At 37.3% G+C, this 22556-nt stretch overlaps 1 protein-coding gene across 3 annotated transcripts in view; it reads right to left on the bottom strand.

Moving 5' to 3' along the window:
- Galnt13 (polypeptide N-acetylgalactosaminyltransferase 13) overlaps nt 1–22556 on the bottom strand; it is a 666951-nt gene that overhangs the window by 54438 nt on the left and 589957 nt on the right. For all 3 annotated transcript variants that reach the window (NM_001431575.1, NM_199106.3, NM_001431574.1), the window contains 1 exon segment: nt 6350–6489. In NM_001431575.1, the coding sequence (NP_001418504.1) occupies nt 6350–6489 (140 nt within the window).

The raw sequence follows: 22556 nt of genomic DNA, 5'->3' as shown, positions 1-22556 counted from the left end.
AATTGAAGTTGAGTCTGTCAAGTAGCCTGGATACTAAAGACGGGATAATAGAAATAGCATGGATGGATGGGAGGTTTAGAAAACTTGTCATAATGAGCTTTGATTAATGTACACAGTGTCAAATCTCTCTACAATCTGTGCACACTTACACAAGCTGAGGCTTAACCTTCAAATTAGCTTATTCAGCCAGCTCCACCTCATCTATAATAAAAATATTTATTTATGTGTGATGTCTTAGCCATTATGTTCATTTTATTCCCTTTTCCCTTTGTCATTTTATCAAAAATACCTAAACAAAGTAACATAATGGTGAAAAGGTGATTTTCATAAATGGCTTCAGAGATTTTATTCCATCATGGTGAGGCAGGTGTGGATGAACAGAGCCACTCAAACATGGCAGCCAGGAAGTAGAGAGAGTGCTTACACCACTTGCTTCCTCCCCTCTCTTTTTCATTTCATCTTCTATGCCCAAGAATGTGGCTGCTGCAGTCCACATTTAGGAAAGGTGTTCTTTTCTACCTACTGTCTGTAGAAATTAAATTTATAGACAAACCCAGAGATGTGATTCATTAATCTTCTGGGCAATTTAAATCCAATGAAATTGAAAAATCAAGATTTATCTCCCATTATGCCAATGAAATGGCAACCATTGAACTAATGTTAAGTAGTTTTCACAGGTAATGAATAGAATTATTATTTTGAAGCTAGAAACTGCTAGACCCAGGTTTCAGATAAGTGATTGTTATAAAGGAGGCATAGAAAGAACATGTAAGAAAAGAGATACTGTAGATCAGAGTCAACAAATGGCCATAACTATAAGTCAAATCTGGAAACACAGTTTGGAATCCAGTTCTGTAGACTAGAAGCAGGGTCAGTAAGATGGCTCAGCAGGTAAGTGTCATTTGCCTTTAAACCTGAAGACCTAACTTCTATCACTAGGACCTACATAGTGTAAAGTAGCCTCTGACCTACTAGACCTACTATTGTGTATGTGATTTTAAAATCAGAAAACTAAGAACAATTTGGTATCACAGTTAAGTACCTGCTCCTTTCCATATTGTAGGGTAATGCCAGGAGGATGAGGTTGGAGTGGGTGGGTGGGAATGGGAGCATCCTCATAGAAGCACTGGGAGGGGTCATGGGAGAAGGGGGAAATGGGGATAACATTTAAAATGTAAATACATAAAATATCGAAGAAAAATAAAATAAAATAAAAGGATATCATTGTGAAAAAGTGGGCAAGTTCCTGACCTGCCACTGATAAAAGTCTTGAGAATTGGCAATCAACCAGTAAAGGGTTTTATCCTTTAAGAACCATCATGTGTGTGACCCATGGGTCCAGCTCCTTACGTAGCAGAGGATTGCTTTATATGTCATCAATGGAGGGGAGGCACTTGTTCTTGTGGAGGCTTGATGCTTCAGTGTAGAGGGATGCTAGGGTGGTGAGGTGCGAAGGGGTGGGTGGGTGAGAGAGCACCCTCATAGAGGCAAGGCAAAGGATAGAGGGTCTGTGGAAGGGAAATATTTAGATGTAAATAAATAAAATAACAACAATAAAAAATTATCCTTCAGGTGCGTGTTCTATGACCTACATCAAAGTAACCGGAGCACAATAGGAATTTGGAAGTCTAGAAACTCTTTTACTTTCTATCCTGTGAGATGGCATACGACCAAGGCATTTCTAATATTAAATGGTTGTCTGCTTTTTGGTTTCTTTGTTTACATATTATTTTTATTATTTGGAAATAATTCTTAAAGATATAAAAAAAGGGTATTGTTTTTATACTTTGTTGTTGATGCTGGAAATCAGCAAGCCATTACACAGCTTTTTCTGCTCCCCAGAAGCCCTCTTAGCAGTAATTAGCTTTATTCCCTTGGCTGGATTGCCAAGAGCAGAGTTATTCCAATCTAAAAATAGTGGGATTGTCCTCATGCCACCAATCAATCTTTACATTAAAAAAAACTCCATTGTAGAAGGGAAGGTTAAAATCATTTAGGATTGAACAAGGTCCTTAGAAAATACTAATCACACCAATACATTTGTATTTTAATTGGTTATCATTACTTAACACATAAAATATCAATACTGACTCTACATTTTCTTATATAATAACTTCATTGTATATAAAATAATTATAATATATACTTCTAAACTTGAGTGAATCACAAAGTAAAAGTAGTTTGTGTAGTTAGCAAGTCCAAACACACTTTGCTCAGATGCCAAGCTGCATATACTTACAGTTCATAGCACCAATTTGTATCAGTATCTACTTAAGTAACAAAATCAAACTCAATTCCACTCTAAAATTATAAAAATAAGATTTTTTTCACCTACAGATGTATATACTCATTTATTCTGGATGAAAATCAGCTGCTGGGTTCCCAAGATACTGGAATTAAAGCATGAATAGAGAATGCCCACATTTCTGACCTAGAAAGAGACTTATTTTTACTTCGTTATCCTCTTTAAAGGGTCAAGAACATTGTGAATCTATAAATAAATCTGATTACCTAGGATGGTAAGCCTTTAAGTATTTTAGCGTCTACACTTATTAGTAACTGGTTGTATCCATAATCCGCACACCCTAGCAGCTTTACAGATGTCTATTTTTGTCTATTGAAGTTTGCTCTACAGAAATATTTAAGAAATAAAATACTGTGCATATAAGGTCATTAACTGGTGATGTGGTTAAAGGATCTAAGAGGAAAAGGAAATGCTGAGGTCAACAGCACAATACAAAGTGCACAGACCAATGTCAAAATATGTCTAGGCAGCATGCAAATGGAAATTTTAAGTACCAAGGGTTAAGTTACTTGGCTTCAGAAATCCTCCTTTCATCTGCTTGTCCTCTGATAGTCCTTTGTTCCAAATAGCTCACAATACATACAGAATGGTAACCTCTGAAAGCTCAAAAAAATTGGACCAACATTCTATTTCAGAAGGTTATTTATTTCAATCTTGCATCTGAATTAATCTTTATATTTGGAATATTTGAATCTGTCACGTTAAATCTACATAAGCGAAGGGTCTACTTAAGAGAGAATTTAATGCTGCAAAGGGCTCAACCTTCTTAGTCCATTATGATCTGCTTACTGAGCCGAAAAGGCACATGCTTCATTAAGATACTTAAAGGTTTGAGTCAAAGCAATTGCACAGCTTTTAACTTCTGATTGCCAATTTTAGATAATTTGTGGGTTGGGGAAAGTAATATTTCAATTATCTGAGTACGATGTAAACATTAGACAGTAATATATCTGACATGAATAACTTTCCTGGCGTTCATACCTTTGCTAATATATATAAAAATAGAGAAACTGATTGCCATGAGTCTATACATCAGCAAACACAATGAAGAAAGCAATAAAGACAATCTGATGGAGAAATGTTTCCTTTTATCAACTTAGAACAATATTGCATATATAGACTTTTTAGAAAACTGGAATTAAAGGACTATGCAACATCTTAAATAGATAAAGTGACTAGACACTAAAGGAGAAGTCCACAATTAGATTAGAAAATAATTTGATAATAAGTAGCTTCTAGATCTGGCACAACCCTCAAATTCTATTAGAGAGAAAGTCCATTCTTTCAAGATGAAAAACATGGCAAGTAGTGGGGCAAAAGAAAGAGCCCCACATCGTGACTGTTGCCCATTAGCAGTTAAACACTAATACATTCTCCAGATGCCTTTCTTACATGATGTATACATAGCTAAGCAAAGTGGAATGAGGAGAGTTTGGTGAATTTGCCTTTCTGTTTCCATGGACACAGATGTGTTGGATTTCTTTAGAGTTTCCTCTTAAGGTAGAAAGCTATAGTATACTAACATCCCAGGAAGCTCAAAACTTTAAACTTACTTGGTGTTTGAATAAGACCATACCACATTATGTAGTTCACACAGGGCACTTTGATTTCCTCCTTTTTTTCTTATGTTTGCCTCTTGGCACTCCTGTATCCACTCCCAATTTCAGTAGAATGGCTATGAGTAAGGGATTTTTTTGTTTGTCTGTTTTTCATTTAACTTTGCATTCTTAGCATAACAAGTCTTGGGTTTTATGTAATAAAAATATTTCAATGAATGTAATGCCATTATTTTATTTCATGACTTAACAGAAGCATTAGTCATAGTGCTAGACTTTAAACTTTACTTGAATCCAGGCTTCAATATTTAACATGCTAAGTGACCTTTAGGCCAATCACACACATTCTTACATTAACTAAAGCACAAATACAAATCCCAGATTAATGAAGTATTGCCATGTAGAAATAGTAAAATTATTGGAAACCATCAAGACCAGACCAATACAATATTACATCATAAAAAATCAGTTCTACTACTCTGTCTTCCCAGGCTCTGTAGCAGCCAATCTAGCTTAGGTATTTGCTAAGGCCATACCACTCACATGATACTATGGGACTTGATATGAGCCCTATTTGATTGCCTTGAGGTCTTGGGATTTCCCCCCATACACTATACTACCTATTCAATGTATGTTAGAAAGAAACCAAACCAATAAGTGTGCACATTTTGAGGACTATTTTTCCACATACCTGACTTACTACAGAAGACATATGACTCAAAATTAGCACATTATCAAAAGGAATTTGCCTGCAATAAATTTCAATTTAAAATGAAGTCAATTTGACTTCCTGGATATGCACAAAGCTTAAAATTACTTTTTCATTGTGATTGTAAATTTCTAGATCTGTTCGTTGATAAAGTTCAAGTTTTTTCAGTAATCTGCTGGTACTAGTGAGTTTCCCAAAGTTTCCCTCTTTGATTGTTTCCACCCACTTAATTAAAAGGAGGGCAGTAATTTTTTCTCATGTGCTACTGAGTAACTGGAAATAGTACTTCATATCAAGAAGAGAAACACTACTCTTCTATAAGGTAGGTTGGGATTCATGATCAATGAGATTTTTCAATAAAGAGATAGGAATATTAAACATTTTATTAGAGATTATTAATGGATTATCATAGTGTGAGAGGAGTGTTCTCGTTTAAAATGCATTCCAATGCACTCTGAATATAAACCTCTGTGAACTCAATGGTAATGTGCATATATTATATATTAGAAAAAAACAGCTACAATATTCTAGCCATATAAACAAAATCAAAGTGGAATCAGTGACTTAGGCCACACTCCCTTAAAACTGTCAGTGTTACTATATTTAAGACTTTTCATTACACAATTCAGATTAAAAACATGGAAACTTAAAGTCCGTTCAAAGAACTGCACTGACAATGAAGAAAGGATAGACATTTGGCCAATAAAACATTGGAAAGGCATTTCAAATTAGTCATTAAAAATGACTCAGGTCCATTCAACCAATTTCTTTTGTTGTTTCCTTCCCATACAGGTGGGTGATACTAAATTGAACCTGATTAGCTAATATGTTTTACTATTATGCTCTACAAATTATTAAAATGTAAACTCCTATTTATTAAATATTATTTCCTTAATTAATTGTATTATGGTGGTCAAATGCTTTTTATAATTGAAAATATTGAACTAGTTTTTAATCAGAAATTAGTTCGGTAGTAAATGTGAAGCAACCAATAGGATGCATATGTCATAAGAGAAATAATTCATATTTTGAGCAGTTGAGTATTATATTTGTATATGTATAATCATGAATCTGTTCTTGTACATTAAGTGATGTAAGTATCTTGGAAAAAATGGTACAGATGTATGAATATCAAGTACATTTTATATACTAAGATACAATTTATGTATTTTACTTTTTCTATTATGAGCAATCTTTTAAAAACTTATTAATACTTATTGTGTTTTACTGATTGACTCTTGGAGCAGCTGAGGGGATTCATCCATATCTACTGACCCAGACATTTGAAGTAATCTATAAAGTAAAACTGACGACAAATGTTTCAATCGTAGATTTGGTTTGGAAAATATATTTTATTATTCAAAGATATTTTATTGTTAACAAAATTTGTGGCTACCTAACTTAAGTAGTTTGCTATGTTTTAAATCTCGATTTTGCACTCAATCCAGAAAATAATAATGGTTATAATACTCAGAAGTAAAAACTATTTGGAGTTCACAGACAAAATTTAAGAAAATAAGTTCATGTTGCCAAAACACTGCTGTCTGTTGGTAAAGAAACAATAAAATAATGTTTGTACAGTCCTAAACTTTCCAATAAATTACAGTTTCCCGCTTTGAAGACCTTCACAGTCCTTGAAAAAAATGAGAAATCATTTAAAATAGATCTATTTAAAACCCTTATAGTATTTTATTCATTACACAAAAAATATTGAGCTCCTTAGAAATTGCTCCATTTGCAAAATATATTTATAACTTAAGGAAAATAAATAATTCATACCTCACCAAGTGAGTAATAACGTCTTGGGATCTGGGAGTCCGGATAGATGTTTTCTAGGTACCAAGAAAAAGGCTTACACTTCAGATTTTCCCTTAGTGTTTTTCTCACTGACACATCTCCATAATCCACTTTGACAACACCTGCAATGTTGTAGAAAAACACAAATCAATTGTGCTATTTTTGCTCAATTTTAGTCTGTTTCCTTGCTGCCTGCTTTCTTTATAATTCCATAAAACTCATTTGCATGTACAGTTGCGACTAAGCGAGGGCTTTCTCACTAGCAATTAGTGCATTAAATAGATATGAGAAAATCAGCTCTTTTATTGCTTATGACTGCTGAAATGTAAATGTTTGCTGCAAAGTACTAGTCACTCTTGGATTGAAAAAAATCATCAGCTAAATATAAATTGGTATTAATTTAGTATCTAATAAGCAAAGCTTAACTCAGCTATTTAATGTGATTTTTTTTTTTACTTAATGAAAACTTCATTGCTTTGATAATACTCATATTTTCCCTTTAGAGTCATTTTTATGAGTAGACTTTATGAGAAATTTATGTAAAGATGATGTTTATAATAAACTGTACATTTGTTGAATTTTTTTCTTAAACTTCTTTCTAAGCTTACCATAGAGTGTGTTCATTATTTATTGATTTTATTCTCTTATTAGCTAATCAAGCATCACTTAAGAACCTTAGGAAAATTAGCAAGTGAGTAAATATTAAGAAACTAGCATAAGCAATGGACAGGAATATATTCACATCTATTTGTTTAAATTGTATAACTATTTCACATGACAGCAGATCATTTGAATTATTCACTATTTCACTGGTGATCATGCAAAAATATTTTCTTTTAGAAACAAAAATACTAACATTTTTAATTTGTATTCCATAGAAAAAATAAGAGTCACACGATTTATTCATTATTTGACAGAAATGATCAAAAATTGTGTCAAGATAACAATTATTTCTTACATCCTTTTGCACATATCTCAATAACTAAGGCCAGTGACTATTAGATTGTGGTAGTAAAAACTAATATTTAGCTGTGTTTACCGGAAGTCCCACACCCGCGGATCCCGGCCCGCAGCAGCTCTCTGCTCCCAGACCCGGTGAGAGAGAGACCCAACCGCCTGGTCAGGTGGGCACTCCTGAGGCTGCAGAGCGGAAGAGACCACCAACAATGCTCACCCCTGCCCACATCCCTGGCCCAAGAGGAAACTGTATAAGGCCTCTGGGCTCCCGTGGGGGAGCGGCAGGACCCCTGCCAGAGACACCGCCGGACCCTGAAGGAAACAGACTGGATAAACAGTTCTCTGCACCCAAATCCCGTGGAAGGGAGAGCTAAACCTTCAGAGAGGCAGACAAGCCTGGGAAACCAGAAGAGACTGCTCCCTGCACACACATCTCGGACGCCAGAGGAAAAAGCCAAAGACCATCTGGAACCCTGGTGCACTGAAGTTCCCGGAAGGGGCGGCACAGGTCTTCCTGGTTGCTGCCGCTGCAGAGAGCCCCTGGGCAGCACCCCACGAGCAAACATGAGCCTCGGGACCACAGGTAAGACCAAATTTTCTGCTGCAAGAAAGCTGCCTGGTGAACTCAAGACACAGGCCCACAGGAACAGCTGAAGACCTGTAGAGAGGAAAAACTACACGCCCGAAAGCAGAACACTCTGTCCCCATAACTGACTGAAAGAGAGGAAAACAGGTCTACAGCACTCCTGACACACAGGCTTATAGGACAGTCTAGCCACTGTCAGAAATAGCAGAACAAAGTAACACTAGAGATAATCTGATGGCGAGAGGCAAGCACAGGAACCCAAGCAACAGAAACCAAGACTACATGCCATCATCGGAACCCAATTCTCCCACCAAAACAAACATGGAATATCCAAACACACCAGAAAAGCAAGATCTAGTTTCAAAATCATATTTGATCATGATGCTGGAGGACTTCAAGAAAGACATGAACACACTTAGGGAAGCACAGGAAAACATTAATAAACAAGTAAAAGCCTACAGAGAGGAATCACAAAAATCCCTGAAAGAATTCCAGGAAAACACAATCAAACAGTTGAAGGAATTAAAAATGGAAATAGAAGCAATCAAGAAAGAACACATGGAAACAACCCTGGATATAGAAAACCAAAAGAAGAGACAAGGAGCTGTAGATACAAGCTTCACCAACAGAATACAAGAGATGGAAGAGAGAATCTCAGGAGCAGAAGATTCCATAGAAATCATTGACTCAACTGTCAAAGATAATGTAAAGCGGAAAAAGCTACTGGTCCAAAACATACAGGAAATCCAGGACTCAATGAGAAGATCAAACCTAAGGATAATAGGTATAGAAGAGAGTGAAGACACCCAGCTCAAAGGACCAGTAAATATCTTCAACAAAATCATAGAAGAAAATTTCCCTAACCTAAAAAAAGAGATACCCATAGACATACAAGAAGCCTACAGAACTCCAAATAGATTGGACCAGAAAAGAAACACCTCCCGTCACATAATTGTCAAAACACCAAACGCACAAAATAAAGAAAGAATATTAAAAGCAGTAAGGGAAAAAGGTCAAGTAACATATAAAGGGAGACCTATCAGAATCACACCAGACTTCTCGCCAGAAACTATGAAGGCCAGAAGATCCTGGACTGATGTCATACAGACCCTAAGAGAACACAAATGCCAGCCCAGGTTACTGTATCCAGCAAAACTCTCAATTAACATTGATGGAGAAACCAAGATATTCCATGACAAAACCAAATTTACAAAATATCTTTCTACAAATCCAGCACTACAAAGGAAAATAAATGGTAAAGCCCAACATAAGGAGGCAAGCTATACCCTAGAAGAAGCAAGAAACTAATCGTCTTGGCAACAAAACAAAGAGAATGAAAGCACACAAACATAACCTCACATCCACATATGAATATAAAGGGAAACAATAATCACTATTCCTTAATATCTCTCAATATCAATGGCCTCAACTCCCCAATAAAAAGACATAGATTAACAAACTGGATACGCAACGAGGACCCTGCATTCTGCTGCCTACAGGAAACACACCTCAGAGACAAAGACAGACACTACCTCAGAGTGAAAGGCTGGAAAACAACTTTCCAAGCAAATGGTCAGAAGAAGCAAGCTGGAGTAGCCATTCTAATATCAAATAAAATCAATTTCCAACTAAAAGTCATCAAAAAAGATAAGGAAGGACACTTCATATTCATCAAAGGAAAAATCAACCAAGATGAACTCTCAATCCTAAATATCTATGCCCCAAATACAAGGGCACCTACATACGTAAAAGAAACCTTACTAAAGCTCAAAACACACATTGCACCTCACACAATAATAGTGGGAGATTTCAACACCCCACTCTCATCAATGGACAGATCATGGAAACAGAAATTAAACAGTGATGTAGACAGACTAAGAGAAGTCATGAGCCAAATGGACTTAACGGATATTTATAGAACATTCTATCCTAAAGCAAAAGGATATACCTTCTTCTCAGCTCCTCATGGTACTTTCTCCAAAATTGACCATATAATTGGTCAAAAAACGGGCCTCAACAGGTACAGAAAGATAGAAATAATCCCATGCCTGCTATCGGACCACCACGGCCTAAAACTGGTCTTCAATAACAGTAAGGGAAGAATGCCCACATATACTTGGAAATTGAACAATGCTCTACTCAGTGATAACCTGGTCAAGGAAGAAATAAAGAAAGAAATTAAAAACTTTTTAGAATTTAATGAAAATGAAGATACAACATACTCAAACTTATGGGACACAATGAAAGCTGTGCTAAGAGGAAAACTCATAGCGCTGAGTGCCTGCAGAAAGAAACAGGAAAGAGCATATGTCAGCAGCTTGACAGCACACCTAAAAGCTCTAGAACAAAAAGAAGCAAATACACCCAGGAGGAGTAGAAGGCAGGAAATAATCAAACTCAGAGCTGAAATCAACCAAGTAGAAACAAAAAGGACCATAGAAAGAATCAACAGAACCAAAAGTTGGTTCTTTGAGAAAATCAACAAAATAGATAAACCCTTAGCCAGACTAACGAGAGGACACAGAGAGTGTGTCCAAATTAACAAAATCAGAAATGAAAAGGGAGACATAACTACAGATTCGGAGGAAATTCAAAAAATCATCAGATCTTACTATAAAAACCTATATTCAACAAAATTTGAAAATCTTCAGGAAATGGACAATTTCCTAGACAGATACCAGGTATCGAAGTTAAATCAGGAACAGATAAACCAGTTAAACAACCCCATAACTCCTAAGGAAATAGAAGCAGTCATTAAAGGTCTCCCAACCAAAAAGAGCCCAGGTCCAGACGGGTTTAGTGCACAATTCTATCAAACCTTCATAGAAGACCTCATACCAATATTATCCAAACTATTCCACAAAATTGAAACAGATGGAGCCCTACCGAATTCCTTCTACGAAGCCACAATTACTCTTATACCTAAACCACACAAAGACACAACAAAGAAAGAGAACTTCACACCAATTTCCCTTATGAATATCGACGCAAAAATACTCAATAAAATTCTGGCAAACCGAATTCAAGAGCACATCAAAACAATCATCCACCATGATCAAGTAGGCTTCATCCCAGGCATGCAGGGATGGTTTAATATACGGAAAACCATCAACGTGATCCATCATATAAACAAACTGAAAGAACAGAACCACATGATCATTTCATTAGATGCTGAGAAAGCATTTGACAAAATTCAACACCCCTTCATGATAAAAGTCCTGGAAAGAATAGGAATTCAAGGCCCATACCTAAACATAGTAAAAGCCATATACAGCAAACCAGTTGCTAACATTAAACTAAATGGAGAGAAACTTGAAGCAATCCCACTAAAATCAGGGACTAGACAAGGCTGCCCACTCTCTCCCTACTTATTCAATATAGTTCTTGAAGTTCTAGCCAGAGCAATCAGACAACAAAAGGAGATCAAAGGGATACAGATCGGAAAAGAAGAGGTCAAAATATCACTATTTGCAGATGACATGATAGTATATTTAAGTGATCCCAAAAGTTCCACCAGAGAACTACTAAAGCTGATAAACAACTTCAGCAAAGTGGCTGGGTATAAAATTAACTCAAATAAATCAGTTGCCTTCCTCTATACAAAAGAGAAACAAGCCGAGAAAGAAATTAGGGAAACGACACCCTTCATAATAGACCCAAATAATATAAAGTACCTCGGTGTGACTTTAACCAAGCAAGTAAAAGATCTGTACAATAAGAACTTCAAGATACTGAGGAAAGAAATTGAAGAAGACCTCAGAAGACGGAAAGATCTCCCATGCTCATGGATTGGCAGGATTAATAGAGTAAAAATGGCCATTTTACCAAAAGCAATCTACAGATTCAATGCAATCCCCATCAAAATACCAATCCAATTCTTCAAAGAGTTAGACAGAACAATTTGCAAATTCATCTGGAATAACAAAAAACCCAGGATAGCTAAAGCTATCCTCAACAATAAAAGGACTTCAGGGGGAATCACTATCCCTGAACTCAAGCAGTATTACAGAGCAATAGTGATAAAAACTGCATGGTATTGGTACAGAGACAGACAGATAGACCAATGGAATCGAATTGAAGACCCAGAAATGAACCCACACACCTATGGTCACTTGATTTTTGACAAAGGAGCCAAAACCATCCAATGGAAAAAAGATAGCATTTTCAGCAAATGGTGCTGGTTCAACTGGAGGGCAACATGTAGAAGAATGCAGATCGATCCATGCTTATCACCCTGTACAAAGCTTAAGTCCAAGTGGATCAAGGACCTCCACATCAAACCAGACACACTCAAACTAATAGAAGAAAAACTAGGGAAGCATCTGGAACACATGGGCACTGGAAAAAATTTCCTGAACAAAACACCAATGGCTTATGCTCTAAGATCAAGAATCGACAAATGGGATCTCATAAAACTGCAAAGCTTCTGTAAGGCAAAGGACACTGTGGTTAGGACAAAACGGCAACCAACAGATTGGGAAAAGATCTTTACCAATCCTACAACAGATAGAGGCCTTATATCCAAAATATACAAAGAACTCAAGAAGTTAGACCGCAGGGAAACAAATAACCCTATTAAAAAATGGGGTTCGGAGCTAAACAAAGAATTCACAGCTGAGGAATGCCGAATGGCTGAGAAACACCTAAAGAAATGTTCAACATCTTTAGTCATAAGGGAAATGCAAATCAAAACAACCCTGAGATTTCACCTCACACCAGTGCGATTGGCTAAGATCAAAAACTCAGGTGACAGCAGATGCTGGCGAGGATGTGGAGAAAGAGGAACACTCCTCCATTGTTGGTGGGATTGCAGACTGGTAAAACCATTCTGGAAATCAGTCTGGAGGTTCCTCAGAAAATTGGACATTGAACTGCCTGAGGATCCAGCTATACCTCTCTTGGGCATATACCCAAAAGATGCCTCAACATATAAAAGAGACACGTGCTCCACTATGTTCATCGCAGCCTTATTTATAATAGCCAGAAAATGGAAAGAACCCAGATGCCCTTCAACAGAGGAATGGATACAGAAAATGTGGTACATCTACACAATGGAATATTACTCAGCTATCAAAAACAACGAGTTTATGAAATTCGTAGGCAAATGGTTGGAACTGGAAAATATCATCCTGAGTGAGCTAACCCAATCACAGAAAGACATACATGGTATGCACTCATTGATAAGTGGCTATTAGCCCAAATGCTTGAATTACCCTAGATCCCTAGAACAAACGAAACTCAAGACGGATGATCAAAATGTGAATGCTTCACTCCTTCTTTAAATGAGGAAAAAGAATACCCTTGGCAGGGAAGGGAGAGGCAAAGATTAAAACAGAGACTGAAGGAACACCCATTCAGAGCCTGCCCCACATGTGGCCCATACATATACAGCCACCCAATTAGACAAGATGGATGAAGCAAAGAAGTGCAGGCCGACAGGAGCCGGATGTAGATCGCTCCTGAGAGACACAGCCAGAATACAGCAAATATAGAGGCGAATGCCAGCAGCAAACCACTGAACTGAGAATAGGTCCCCTATTGAAGGAATCAGAGAAAGAACTGGAAGAGCTTGAAGGGGCTCGAGACCCCAAAAGTACAACAATGCCAAGCAACCAGAGCTTCCAGGGACTAAGCCACTACCTAAAGACTATACATGGACTGACCCTGGACTCTGACCCCATAGGTAGCAATGAATATCCTAGTAAGAGCACCAGTGGAAGGGGAAGCCCTGGGTCCTGCTAAGACTGAACTCCCAGTGAACTAGTCTATGGGGGGAGGGCGGCAATGGGGGGAGGGTTGGGAGGGGAACACCCATAAGGAAGGGGAGGGGGGAGGAGGATGTTTGCCCGGAAACCGGGAAAGGGAATAACACTCGAAATGTATATAAGAAATACTCAAGTTAATAAAAAAAAAAAAACTAATATTTAGGCTATTAGACTTCTATAAAGAAACAAACCTCGTGAGCCCCTGTAAAGGAAGCATAGTGTCATAGACACCCAATGTCTATGACAACTGCCACCATCGGGTCACAGTTTTCAAAAGCAACAACACTCCAAATCCCAATATCCACTAGCTCTACATGCTGTGTCTCTTGAGAATCTTGGTTGATTTTAAGGTAAATGTCAATGAATAGTTGTTGAGCATTCCAATGACACTCCAACAGCAAAAGTAATTCCTTCCAACATGTCAGGGCAGGGAGGTGGGAAGGGAGTGTGTGGATGGGTGGGGGAACTCCCTGAAGAAGAAGTAGGGAGGGGTGTGGGATAGGGGTTTATGGCCAGAAAACCAGGAAAGGGAATAACATTTGAAACGTAAATAAATAAAAATATCCAATAAAAAAAAGAATTATCAATTATTTCAACTGGTCTCTAGACAGAAAACACCATTGTTTCACTTTAATTTTTTTAAGAAACAAATATCTTTATAAAAAAATACTTTTTATCCAGAACTTCCAACCTGGAATATAATCCTAAAATAATGATAATCAAAAAATGTCATACGCTGATTAAGGGTTAGGGAAAGAATGGCTTACTGTAGTAAAAGTTATGACACTTAAAACTGCATAAACAGAACCTTCAAGACTTTAAAGAGATGCCCACAAGTCTAAAATAAAAGCACGGGGTTTGATTCAATAACAATATTAGTGTTTGGGGTTCATTTTTCTGTGATAGATGAAATTAAATCAAATGACATTTCCATTTTTCATCACATTATGACTGAGCAGTGCTGTCTTCCATTTATTTTTCTAAAAAGATCTCATTAGTTGCTTTCTGCCTAAAAGTTATATTCAAAGATTTATTTTAATATCACATTAGAGTAGATTGGAGAAAGCACTAAATGTTCACATTGGATTGGATAAAGAATGAAAAATAAAAAGAGATCATTAAGAAAAATCTCCAGCTTTACTCTCCTGCCTCCACAAAGCCACCCTTGGCACGGCACGGAAAGTGGCATAAGTCTCAAATCATTATGTTAAATTAACTTTGGAAATGTATTTTACTATGGCTTATCTCAATAATTTGGAAATGTATTCTTCTACCTAGAGCAGTAGTTTTCAAAGTATAGGTTGCAACTTCTTTGACAAACCTCTATCTCCAAAAATATTTACATTATAATTCATAACAATAGCCTAATTACAATTGTAAAGGAACAATGAAAATGAATTTATGGTTAGGGTCTCCATAACATGATGAACTTTATTAAAGTGTCACAGCATTAGGAAGGCTAAGAACTACTGCTCTATAGCCTTACTTTTCTACTTAGAAATGAAATACTCCATAAAAACCAGCAGAACCCATGAGGTACTACAATATCTTTGGATTACAAGAACCTTCCAGTTAGGTGGGGACATCTGACTGAACCTAATTAATAAACCAATGGAATTAGGGAAATGCATTAGGCATGGTCACAAAGGGAGAAGAGTAGCTACAATCAGCTCCAGCATTACTCTGCTGTAGAGGTAACGGATGCCATATATCTACTGGTGGAATTACAAGGTAGAAGAGCTAGCATCTGCATGATTACCTGACTGTAATAGTGACTACGATATAAAACCTGGATAAGGACCTTCTTAATACTGCATCTTAAAACAGCAACTCACTTGTTTCCCAGTTATCTGTCTGACCCAAACCTCTCCAAGGTAGTTTGTCCAATTGTTTCTCCAGTGGTGTCACTCTGATCTCTATTGTGCATTTGGAATTTACCAAGCACAGGTTGATTTCTCTGCTTCATTGCCAATGCTGTCATTAACCTTCATAAGAAGAAATACCTACCAATTTCTCATTACAACTTCTTATAAGTATGTTTTCAACACACACACACACACACACACACACACATCTGAATTTTTCTTCTGATAATTTATTCACTACTGCATATACCTTAAATATTATCATTAATGAACAAATCAAATGTCACTTCCCAATCTAAATCTTTTAGTGATTTTCCATCATAATATTTGGACATCTCCTATCATTGCCTGATATTCATTATCAAATATCTCTTGTCTATTTCTGTAAATTCATCATTGGGGCCATATTCATTTATTTTTATGTTTGCTTCTCTTCAGAAGTATCAATCTCACTCCTAGATCAATGCTTTTTAAGACCTTTCACTATGTCTGGGATATTGCTGTGGGACTCAAGGTTGACATCTACTTAGTGCAAATTTTTGTTCAAACTTTATTTTTTCAGGCTAAGCCCCATCCACTTTTCTAAATTTATCACTTCCTTTTGTTATTCCTTTCCATTGTATATAGCCTTCTCTTTCTCAGCTTTTCTCCACGGTACTCATTAATACTTATTTATGTAGTATAGCTTCATTTGATCATGGCCAATAAGAATTTTGTGTATACAATCTCATCTGTTGAAGTCTAATTACCACATTAATAATACATTACAGATTATTATGAATTCTAAATATTGTCTAGAAAACGTCTAACACAGTAACCTATACAACAATACTTTTATGTAATACATGTGGTTATAAATATTAATTTCTAAATTGGACATTGAACTGCCTGAGGATCCAGCTATACCTCTCTTGGGCATATACCCAAAAGATGCCTCAACATATAAAAGAGACACGTGCTCCACTATGTTCATCGCAGCCTTATTTATAATAGCCAGAAAATGGAAAGAACCCAGATGCCCTACAACAGAGGAATGGATACAGAAAATGTGGTACATCTACACAATGGAATATTACTCAGCTATCAAAAACAACGAGTTTATGAAATTCGTAGGCAAATGGTTGGAACTGGAAAATATCATCCTGAGTGAGCTAACCCAATCACAGAAAGACATACATGGTATGCACTCATTGATAAGTGGCTATTAGCCCAAATGCTTGAATTACCCTAGATCCCTAGAACAAACGAAACTCAAGACGGATGAACAAAATGTGAATGCTTCACTCCTTCTTTAAATGAAGAAAAAGAATACCCTTGGCTGGGAAGGGAGAGGCAAAGATTAAAACAGAGACTGAAGGAACACCCATTCAGAGCCTGCCCCACAGGTGGCCCATACATATACAGCCACCCAATTAGACAAGATGGATGAAGCAAAGAAGTGCAGACCGACAGGAGCCGGATGTAGATCGCTCCTGAGAGACACAGCCAGAATACAGCAAATATAGAGGCGAATGCCAACAGCAAACCACTGAACTGAGAATAGGTCCCCCGTTGAAGGAATCAGAGAAAGAACTGGAAGAGCTTGAAGGGGCTCGAGACCCCAAAAGTACAACAATGCCAAGCAACCAGAGCTTCCAGGGACTAAGCCATTACCTAAATACTATACATGGACTGACCCTGGACTCTGACCCCATAGGTAGCAATGAATATCCTAGTAAGAGCACCAGTGGAAGGGGAAGCCCTGGGTCCTGCTAAGACTGAACCCCCAGTGAACTAGACTATGGGGGGAGGGCGGCAATGGGGGGAGGGTTGGGAGGGGGACACCCATAAGGAAGGGGAGGGGGGAGGGGGATGTTTGCCCGGAAACCGGGAAAGGGAATAACACTTGAAATGTATATAAGAAATACTCAAGTTAATAAAAAAAATAAAAAAATATTAATTTCTTCTGCATGTTTAACATTCGATTTGACCTCTGGCATAAATATGAGTTTTTTTTTAAGTAACTCTTCCTCCTTGATTTTCAGTTTGTATGAGACAAGACTTTTTTTTTTCTTTCCCTACCTTATTAGCTTCATATAGGTACACAGGTTAAAATCCCATCATCAGAAAATCCTTTTAAAAATGTATATTCTAGCTATGTTAGTCTCATTAAGACATGGGAGTTTATATTTCTCACAAGCACCCAGAAAATCCTTCTCAAGTGAAAATTTAACTGGCACTTAAGGCAAACTAGGTATAACATTTTCAAACTAACATACAATCAGATCATAATTGACTCAGTAATTGACTCAGAAACACCCAAACAAACAAATTAGGAAAATAATAGAAAAAAAAGTGTACCCTGTTCTCCCCAAGAAAAGAGTTGTTGGGACAACTAGAAATTTGAATTTCTACTTTCTCTGTAGTAGCAACTATAAAGATGAGTTAATAGTGGAGATTCTGAAACTATTGCGTGAGTAGATTTCAGACAGTAACATCCATGTAGGAATAAGAAAACCAATTCACATCTCCACAGTCATACTTACCTAGGTCTCTCTCTCCCTCTCTCTCTCTCTCTCTCTCTCTCTCTCTCTCTCTCTCTCTCATTCTCTCTCTCTCTCTCTCATTCTCTCTCTCTCCGTTTCTCTCTCTCTCATTCTCTCTCTCCGTTTCTCTCTCTCTCATTCTCTCTCTCTCCGTTTCTCTCTCTCTCTCTCATTCTCTCTCTCTCCGTTTCTCTCTCTCTCTCTCATTCTCTCTCTCTCCGTTTCTCTCTCCCTTTCTCTCTCTCTTTCCGTTTCTCTCTCTCATTCTCTCTCTCCCTTTCTCTCTCTCTCATTCTCTCTCTCTCCGTTTCTCTCTCTCTCCGTTTCTCTCTCTCATTCTCTCTCTCTCCGTTTCTCTCTCATTCTCTCTCTCCGTTTCTCTCTCCCTTTCTCTCTCTCTCTCTGCTTCTCTCTCTCTCATTCTCTCTCTCCCTTTCTCTCTCTCTCTCATTCTCTCTCTCTCCCTTTCTCTCTCTCTCTCTCTCTCTCACACACACACACACACACACACACACACACACACACGGAGTGGTTAGAAGCAGAAAAGAAGGGAATGAAGAAGGAAAAAGATGAAGGAGAGGGAAGGGAAGGAAGGGAAGGAAGGGGACCTGAAGGGAGGGAGGGAGGGGAAGAGGAAAGGTCACACTACCTATGGAGACACCTACTACATATCTACATATGCTGGCTATGAAGAAAGAGGCATAGGAACAAAGATGCACCTTAGTAAAAATGAGATAAATCGACTCTTAATCAAGGGAGAGGAAATTACTGCTGACTATGTCTTAATTAATTAGTACTTTTTAAGGAAAATTCATAAAACTTGCCAGGTTTTCTGGCAAGTCTTCCATTGAGGTTTACAGGAACTGGAAAAGGATCTAAAAAATGAGATAAAAATTGAGTTAAAAGGGAACCGGGAAAGAGATGAAGTCTGGACTATAAAAAAAGGTTTAATGAATAAAAATGAATATATTTTTAAAGGGTGGGGAACCAGAGGTTTATATACTTTATAAAAAATAATTTACAATACTTTATAGGTAAGCATTAATAATTTTCATTTTTGAAATTAAAATATAGTTATATCATATATCTTTTCTTCTTTCCCTCTAACCCAACATGTATCCCCTTCCTGCATCTAAAATTTATGTACACACACACACCGAGAGAGAGAGAGAGAGAGAGAGAGAGAGAGAGAGAGAGAGAGAGAGAGAGGAGAGAGAGAGAGAGAGAGAGAGAGAGAGAGAGAGAGAGAGTTCTTAATACATAAGTATAATCTGTTCAGTCCATACAAATTACATGTATAAAGATGATTTCAGGTCTGATGTGGTATTGAATAACCAATTAGAGAGCTTTTTCCTATAGAGAATACAGTGTCTCTTACTCTCAACATTCCTAAGTTATCCATATATTTTTGGGGTTGGGGACCAGTGAGCTTATGTCCTTATTCAGGTCTAGCTTGGAAGACCATGCCGTTGAGACTTCATGTGTGTAGCTTCTCTAACATTTGTGTGAGGCACAATGTCAAGGCAGACCACAGATTTCCTGGTCCTCTTGCTTTGACAATGTTTCTATGTACCCCTCTTCCATGATGTTTCCTAAGCTTTACTTTCGGAGTTGTGTAGAGTGTTGATACCTGATAAAACTTTTCCTGGGGAGATGCTATATAGACATCTACTCAACCTAGATGGTGAGCCCACAACAAATTAAAGCACAGATACCGCTTAGTGAACCAATGAATGTTCTAGGTTACCTACAGTAATATGAGTGAGGAGTTACTTATAGGAACAAAAATTATTCAAAAACAGCTGTATAATCAAAGTCAAAGCAGCAGAGCTCACAAAACTGTGAACCTGGTGCACACTGCACAGCAGTTATGTAGCTCAACAGGTTAAAGGGTGTCCTTCCTACCTAACTTGGTTGGTCTAAACCTCTTCCAAGAGGCTCAGCTAATTTCTGCTTCTTCCAGGCAGCTCTTCTGGTCTTCTGCTTCTTCTGGTCTGCTCTTCTTTGCAGCATGGTTTGTCCGAGTCTCCTTCGCAGCTTGCTTATGTGAAGATTTTCAGCCTTATTGCTTATTCTGGTGTGTGTGGTGGGGGAGGAAGGGGCTACATAATATGATCAGTTTCAGGAGCTTCCTAAAGCTATTTTGAGTTGTTTTCCTTTGAGTTTAAGAAACTTCTCTGCAGGATGCCATGTGTGTACCAGTTGACGTCTGGTATAAATCAGTCATTATCTAAATTTTCTTGCTTGTGGTTTTCTATAATGGTTTTCCTGTGTTGCCAAGGTAAGTTTCTTGATAAGGAATGATAGCTACACTAACATGTGGGTACAAAATGTTAGGAATTATGCTAGTCTAGTAAAATCGTTGTTGTTAGTTATCCTCCAAATCCATGAACTTGCTGGCCCCAGTGGGCTAGGTTTATGGTATAAGGCATGGTTTGTCCTTTGTTGACTGCACCCAGAGTCTAAATGGGGGTCTGTTTATAACTGTGGGGATAGATGTCAGTATTCTACCCATGCAGGGGGTTGTACTTCACAGGCATTGCAGGCAGACAGGACTATTGGCTGCTTCTCTTCCTTAGACGTTTCAATGCTACCTTACGGTACCAGGAAACCTAGTCTCCAGGAAAGTAGCTTTCAGGTTGCATATAGCTTGGACCTCTGTTTCATGTGTCTAAAGTACATGGTGTCTTCCAGAATAGGGTTTTACCTTCAACCTCTCTGATGCAATCAAGGACAACACTACTACCTTATAATGTTTTGGGAGTCTCTTGGATATCCATGACCAATAACTGTAAAGGGGGTTTCTCGTTCCTGGTTGAAATTTTTTAGTCTCTGAAGTGAAAGGTTCTGGTTGGATTGTGTGATGTAAATTCCCTTGGTGAGGTTAAACTCACATGGTGATTTGCTGAGGCAATACCCATGAAAGGACACATTATATTTGGAGAAAGAATAAATAGGATTCAATGGACTCTGGTGGTTTATTTGCATAGCTAGCATGCAACAATTAGTTGATCTCATGTCTTCTCTTCACTGATCTTAGCTTCTTTAAGAGAGGTAGCGTACAGAACTTCTGGTAACCAGCTGGTCCTGGGCACTCCTGTTGACCTGTGCCGATTAGGAAGTGTCCTGGCAGTTTCTGCCAGTTCCTGCCACTCCTGCTGATGTATGTTTGCTATTGTGACACTACTGAACTGGGCTGCTGGTGTCCTGACAAAGAGAGGTTTGAATAGGAACTACTTCCAAACGTATCCACATCCCCTTGTCTTATTTACCTACTTTTCTCCCCTAACTAAAGGGGGTGTCGAAGCATTTGAGAACCCTTATTAAAAATAAGTTAAAAAATAGAAGCCTACAGGTCTGGATTTTGGGGTAGCATCTTAGCCATTGTTTATAAATTTTATTAGTAACAGGCTCCTCATCATTTCTAAATGTGGTGTATAGTTGCACCAATTCATATACTATTTGCAATTGTGGCTTAAAAATTTAAAAAGGTATTAGATCAAAGATCATAATTATCTCAGGTAGAATCTTTCTTGATGGGTCCTTAGTGATCAGTAGACTTTGGGTTTCTTATTTTCCTGATGACAAGAAGACAAAGGGCCCTAATTCTCTTTTAATTCTTGGAATGTTGAGCATGTGAATATATTTGCACGTAGAAGAGAAAATTACTTTCCGTTAGTACAAAATGTTTAAATTATTAGTGTTCTAATCAGTAAAATATAATTTACAATTTAATTATGGGAGAATATGAAAATATTGATAAATACCACTACATGTATACCTGTACTATTACAATTAATTATAAGTAGAAAACAACATTTTATTTTGTTACTTGTTATTTACTTTGAGCAATTACCCTTAGAAGTTTTATGAATAAAGATTTGCTCTTTCTTTTCCTAAATTGAAATAATAACAGTAAAGGATATTTTAATGCCTACTAATGATTGTTCTATCTTACAGTACTCACAGCTATATATTATATGAGAAGTTTGTTTGGAATTCTGGTTGTTTTGATTCAAAGCTTCTCATTAATCCACTCTGAATATATCCTTTTATTTTGTATAAGCAACGGACCCAGGCTGCTGAATGCTCAGGATGTCACAGGGTAGATCTATAATAACATGTTGATTGTCCCAGTTATAATGCAATAATTATATGTTTAAATTATTACTTCCTGCTACTGCAGCAATTTTAGTCTAGTGTCTATAATAGATTTTACATTGCATCTCTGGTTACACCTAATCTAAGTTTCAATTTATTTAATTTGGCTCATATTCATATTCAAAAGTTAGTTCAGGTCATAGGTTGAATTTTTCAGTTCATCACCTCGAAATTTAACTCAATGTATTAATAAAGATTTTGTATTCAGTGTGTAAATGAGAAATAAAAACATGGGTGTATACAATAGCCTTTTCAACCAAATATCTATTTGATATTAGCTGAGGCAAATGGACTATATAATCTGCTTTCTGTAGAAACGGTTTCTGTGAG

Source organism: Rattus norvegicus, chromosome 3 (genome assembly GCF_021556685.1).
Source record: "Rattus norvegicus strain SHRSP/BbbUtx chromosome 3, alternate assembly SHRSP_T2T, whole genome shotgun sequence".
NCBI classification, from domain to species: domain Eukaryota; kingdom Metazoa; phylum Chordata; class Mammalia; order Rodentia; family Muridae; genus Rattus; species Rattus norvegicus.
Note: the sequence above shows the minus strand (reverse complement) of the source record. Positions and strands in the feature narration are given on the sequence as shown.